General features: G+C 43.2%; 1 protein-coding gene across 1 annotated transcript in view; it reads right to left on the minus strand.

The window, feature by feature from the left end:
- LOC116971575 overlaps positions 1-6,201 on the minus strand; it is a 33,684-nt gene extending 27,483 nt beyond the window's left edge. Inside the window, exons 1-2 of the mRNA XM_033018809.1 lie at positions 5,859-6,201; positions 3,878-4,237 (exon numbers count right to left, since the gene is read on the minus strand). Coding sequence (XP_032874700.1) covers positions 3,878-4,237; positions 5,859-6,201 — 703 coding nt within the window. The remainder of the gene's footprint in view (positions 1-3,877; positions 4,238-5,858) is intronic.
- Positions 6,202-6,497: the final 296 nt, after the last annotated feature.

Genomic DNA, 6,497 nt, shown 5'->3' on the forward strand with positions numbered 1-6,497 from the left:
TCTCTTTCCTCTTTTTTACTTTTCTCCCTCACTCTCTCTTTCTCTTCGTTTTCTTTGTCTTTCTTTACACACACTACATGTTTTTCTACTCTCTATTATCTAGTCACTTTTTCTCTTTCTCATTTTTAAAAAAATAAATAAAAAATGAAGTTGTACATAGAATGTAACATGCCAACATATATTTGGCACCTGAAAAAAGGTACCACTGTATTGTACTTACTAATAAAAAAAGAAAAAAAAAGTCCTCCCATTCGGATGTATAAAGGATGACGATGGAGCCATATATATTATAAGACTATGGGAGATAGAGTCGCAAAACATGCTTGGTACACAGGCATGCACAGACAAGTTGAGGAGACGCTTGGTGACACCTGGTTCAGGTGCAATTACTCCCACTCTAAAAAGAGTGTCTAAGGTTAGTATGGATTAACTCCAAACAGGAACCTGAATGTGACTGTGCCGGGGTCCCATGCTTAATGCATAATGCACGAAGGTAGCATGAGGGAAATCGGTGCTTTGCCTCTAAAATTGCTGCTCCGTTGGGGACGGACTAGCCACTACAAGAGAAGTTGGCCAGCAGCATCAGCAAACTAATGGGAACGACAACATGGACAGAGTCTGCGAATTAAATTTCGCTGGAACTCCAGCAAAGGTAAGGGACCTGAAGTTAGAGACGCTGGTAAGTAGGTCTCGTTATTTACCTACATGAAAGTCACTATGGTGGATGAACAGTATTCAGCATTGCTCCACTAACTTTTCGTCAGTAAATCTTCAGTTATATTACAAACTGATGTGAGTGCTTAAAGATGTGAAATTACTAATACCATCTCTAGTTACGGAGGTGATGGGATTTGCATGAGTTACCTATTCTCAGTTCTATGGTATCAACTACCTTTAGACACTGGGTGCATTCTATGGGTTAGGGTCGTGCGAATATGCATAATCAGCATGCTCAAGTCCAAGTTGATACACTTTGGTGATGTCATATGTCAATCACATGGGTGCAATCAAGTCAAAGTATCCGGGGATGGTTTACCTAACCTCATTTGGCACTGGTGTATCATCACGTAAAATCAATGTCAAAACAGATTGGATGTTGGATCACTAAGTATTTAATAACTTGGTGACTCATGGTACACTAAAGATCGAGATGTTGCATTCAGGCTCAATCATCAGTAGAAATATATATATATATGTGGCATGGCAGTGGCGATAGATGCACTCTCGCTACACTGGGGAGGTTTGTCTTCCTCCATTTTGCCTCATCAGTCGCGTCTTGCAAATATTCAGTAAATCCCGCTTCAGGCTTTTGTAGTGACCTATGCAGCCATGGTTTCCGCTGACGTTGGGAATGATATAGAACTTTATATGGTTAATTCTAACATAGAATTGCTGGTTCAGCCCGTGACTCGGGCAACCATCCAATGCATGAAATAATCAATTCGTTGACATATATGTGGCACGGATACTGACGACTGGGATTTCAAACTCGAATGGGTCTTTGACAAAAAATAAGTTATAGTACCATTAACTGGGCCATACTTGCCTTCTCATCATATTCTGCTAGGAGCGGGACCCACTCTGTTGGGTCTCACCCTCTGATATCCAGATTCATGAAGGGTATCTTCAACTCAAACCTCCCAGGCCCAGGTATGCAGAGATATGGGATGTTAACATTGTGCTGATGCCGCTTCGCATGTGGGCTCAGGCTACATCCCTGTCCTTGGTCAAACTCACTTACAAGTGGTTATGCTCATGGCACTGGGTCAGTGCAATGGGTCCAGTCATTGCATAGTGCAACTAGATAGCATAGTTACATCTGCAGGCAATAACAATTTATGTTCATGGCTTAGTCAAGCAGAGCAGACCAGGGGCATCAGGTCTAACTGAATTTGGGCTAACCCCATGGACCTTCGGTTGTGTGTGGTCTACTACTATACGTTAAGGTCACTTAGAGCCTCAGGGGCACTGATCTAGCAATCAATCAATCAATCAATCAATCAACCTTGATTGTCATCTTGCAAAGCAACAGTTGTACAGTGCAAAATGAGAAGAGGTTTGCCAGAAGACGAATACCGGAGCATCGCACATGAAACTTAAAACATTTCACACATAATACCAATAATAACCATCCAGTCCCTGATGAAACAGTATAAATAGTTAAAAGCAGGTAAAACAGCAACATTAAAATACAGTAAAAACAATAATTAAAATGTCCAGGGCAACTGATTTGAGTGACCAGTGATAGAGGTATTAAAATGTCATTGCAAAGCCGCAGAATCAGGTGACTGTGAGTACAGAGTGACTGTTTAGCAGCCTCACAGCCTGTGGCTGGAACCTGTTTAGCAGTCTTGTAGTCCGGGCTTTGAAGCTACGGTGTCTCTTGCCTGATGGCAGGGGATCCAGGTTCTCAGAGCTTTTTTCAGACAGCGGCGCTGGAACAGTTCTTGTACCAAGGGTAGGGAGACGCCAATGATCCTCTCTGCTCCCCTCACTACCCTCTGCAGAGCCTTCCTGTCTGAGCAGTTGCAGTTGGAGTACCACGTGTTTATGCAGTGTTTGTTAGTTACATAAACCTCATAAGAAGGTATCAGTACAGACCATCTCCAGGTGGTTAAATGAGTTCTGGCTTGTGCAGGAGTGACTCTGACATTTTAAATCTCACTCCAACAGGGCTGTAACAGTTCAGCGGCAGGGTTATGGACGTTCCGCTGTACCACATCCTAGCATCTGCAGGATGGTCAAACGAACGATCTTTCCATACATTTTATAACAAACCCATTGCCAGACCGGGGGTATTTGCCAACTCTATTTTAAGTTCTGTCTATAGTTTCCTCCCAGATGACAGGGGTTACTATTGTTATTACTTGTTCATAAAATAGCATCAGCATGTCTATATCTATGTCATGTCTGAATGCAGGATTATGTTCACTCATCCTTGGTCAATTGATGTAGTGTGTGATGCATGGACTCGTTCCACGGCATGAAGTCACAGAGCTTTGAAATCATCACGTAGTCACTCACGTGACTCCGAAGTAAAATAGTGATATTAAACCATAACTTACCAGTTTGATCTTTATTTTATGTGGAGTTACGATGAGGGATTACGTGCCCTCCGCTCCCAACCTCTCCTCATAAAAGTCAGCTGGTAGTTCTAGTTTCTCAACTCTTACTATATTCAGTTCATCAACTGTTATCTGTGATTTCACACCGCTGCTTTGAAGATTGACGCGCATGCGGGCTGGTGGGCTCTTCACGTAATCCCTCATCGTAACTCCTCATAAAATAAAGATCAAACTTCAAACTGGTAAGTTCTCGTTTAATCTTACTATTCTCACCCATTACAGGAAGGATGTGGAGACTTTGGAAAGGGTTCAGAAGAGGTTTACCAGAATGCTGCCTGGATTAGAGGGCATTAGTTATAAGAAAAGGTCGGACATACTTGAACTGTTTCTCTGGACTGTTGAAAGTTTATAAAATTATGAAAGACATGGATAGGAGTCAGAACCTTTTGCCTATGGCAGAAATGTCAACGAATAGACGGCATTGTGATAAGGACAGATGGGAAAAGATGAAAGGAGATATGTGGGGAAAGTTATTGTTTACACAGAGGGTGTTGGGTGCCAGGAAAATACTGTTAAGGGTGGAGGTGGAGGCAGCTATGATAGTGGAGTTTTAGAGACTTTTTGAAATGCAGGTAATGGAAGAAATGTATCACCTGCAGGTAGACGAGATTAACGTAGCATCATGTTCGGTACAGACATTGCGGGCCAAAGGGGCTGTTCCTGTGCTGGTCTACACTGTCACTGGGAGCTCATTCCTCTTAAGGTTGTTCAATATGATATTATCGTTTACAGCATAACATACATTTCCTTACCCACAACCTGCAGTTTCATCTCATCCTGAGTCACAGTCAACATTGAATTCCTGACATAAACGTGACAGGAGTAATCACTGGCGTCATCCAGTTTGAGTCCCTTCACTCTGATGGAGGCGTCTCCCTGTGTAAGATTTCCCACCAGCTCATATCGATTTCCTTTATTTACATTTTCAGGAATGTGATTTGCTGCTGGGCGGGGAGAAGTGTCACGAAAGACAACAGACCATTTTGGCGGATTCCCCTTTATCCAGCTGATGGTGATGGAGCTGGGATTCCTGTTCGAGGGACTGAAGGAGCAGGGCAGTGTGGCAGTCGCACCCTTCCTCCCAATCACCATGGATGCTCTGTCATTATCACCTTGCAGAGAGAAGAGTTTCAAAGTGTGAATATGATTTAGTAATTGAATACAATAACCACACGGTCTTTATCAATAGTTCATCCATACTTGTGACTTGGATTCTCCATCCCATTCCCACTCTGATCCACCTGTTCCTGACCTCCTGCACTATTTTATTAAGGGCCAATCTGAACTAAAGACATCTCAGCTTCAGTCTGGACAAGATGGAGCCTTGACCTTGAAGACTGGGAACCGGAGAGGAGGATGGAGGGTGACTAAAAGCGCGGTTAACTGAATTAGGTGGGGTGGGGGTCTTAGGGTCGTAACTTGACGTAGCTTGCCACAAGACTCCCGTCAACACTAACATTGGAGATGAGTCAGTGACGTTCACCTCTGTTCAAACATGAGAAAGTGAAGCTAATCACAAGAGTGCAGTCCAAATAAATGGCACCTCAAATATCAAACCCACACATGGGCTGTAGTGTGCTTATTGAAAATGCAAGAGCATAATGAGGAAGGCAGATGAACGTAGAACTGTAGAAAGATTGTACACATTTTTATCTAATAAAGATATAGGCAGAGAAATGGCAGATGGAATTTGATCCGAACATGTGTGAAGTGTTGACTTTGGGATGTTGAATGCAAGTGGAAAATATACAAGGGCAAGACCCTTAATACCACTGATGTACAGAAAAATATTGGGATCCAATTCCATAACTCCCTGAAAATGGCAACACGTTAAAAACGTGTACAGTATTCTTGCTTTCATTGGTCAAGGTACTGAATACAAGATGTGTAGGAAGGAACTGCAGATGCTGGTTAAAACCGAAGATGGACACAAAAAGCTGGAGTAACTCAGCGGGACAGGCAGCATCTCTGGAGAGAAAGGATGGGTCACGTTTCAGGTCGAGAAGATGATAATCGACCCGAAACATCATCCATTCTATCTCTCCAGAGATGCAGCCTGTCCCGGTGAGTTACTCCAGCTTTTAGTGTCTATCTACTGAATACAAGAGTCAGGAAGTCACGTTGTAGCTCTATACAACTTTAGTTACGACACTGGGATTATTGCATTCAGGTTTATGTGCAGTTCTCACCCATTACAGGAAGGGTGGAAACTTTGGAAAGGGTTCAGAAGAGGTTTACCAGAATGCTGCCTGGATTAGACGGCATTAGTTATAAGAAAAGGTCGGACATACTTGAACTGTTTCTCTGGACTGTTGAAAGTTTATAAAAAATATGAAAGACATGGATAGGAGAGAGAGTCAGAACCTTTTGCCTATGGCGGAAATGTCAACGAATAGACGGCATTGTGATAAGGACAGAGGGGAAAAGATGAAAGGAGATATGTGGGGAAAGTTATTGTTTACACAGAGGGTGGTGGGTGCCAGGAAAATACTGCTAGGGGTGGAGGTGGAGGCAGCTACGATAGTGGAGTTTTAGAGACTTTTTGAAATGCAGGTAATGGAAGAAATGTATCACCTGCAGGTAGACGAGATTAACGTAGCATCATGTTCGGTACAGACATTGCGGGCCAAAGGGCCTGTTCCTGTGCTGGTCTACACTGTCACTGGGAGCTCATTCCTCTTAAGGTTGTTCAATATGATATTATCGTTTACAGCATAACATACATTTCCTTACCCACAACCTGCAGTTTCATCTCATCCTGAGTCACAGTCGTCAACGTTGAATTCCTGACATAAACGTGACAGGAGTAATCACTGGTGTCATTCAGTTTGAGTCCATTCACTCTGATGGAGGCGTCTCCCTGTGTAAGATTTCCCACCAGCTCATATCGATTTCCTCTATTTACATTTTCAGGAATGTGATTTGCTGCTGGGCGGGGAGAAGTGTCACGAAAGACAACAGACCATTTTGGCGGATTCCCCATCAACCAGTTGATGGTGATGGAGCTGGGATTCCTGTTTGAGGGACTGAAGGAGCAGGGCAGTGTGGCAGTCGCACCCTTCATCCCAATCACCATGGATGCTCTGTCATTATCAACTTGCAGAGAGAAGAGTTTTAAAGTGTGAATATGATTTAGTAATTGAATACAATAACCACACAGTCTTTATCAATAGTTCATCCATACTTGTGACTTGGATTCTCCATCCCATTCCACTCTGATCCACCTGTTCCTGACCTCCTGTACTATTTTATTAAGGGCCAATCTGAACTAAAGACATCTCAGCTTCAGTCTGGACAAGATGGAGCGTTGACCTTGAAGACCGGGAACCGGAGAGGAGGATGGAGGGTGACTAAAGGCGCGGTTAACTGAAT

This window comes from Amblyraja radiata, chromosome 3 (genome assembly GCF_010909765.2).
Source record: "Amblyraja radiata isolate CabotCenter1 chromosome 3, sAmbRad1.1.pri, whole genome shotgun sequence".
NCBI classification, from domain to species: domain Eukaryota; kingdom Metazoa; phylum Chordata; class Chondrichthyes; order Rajiformes; family Rajidae; genus Amblyraja; species Amblyraja radiata.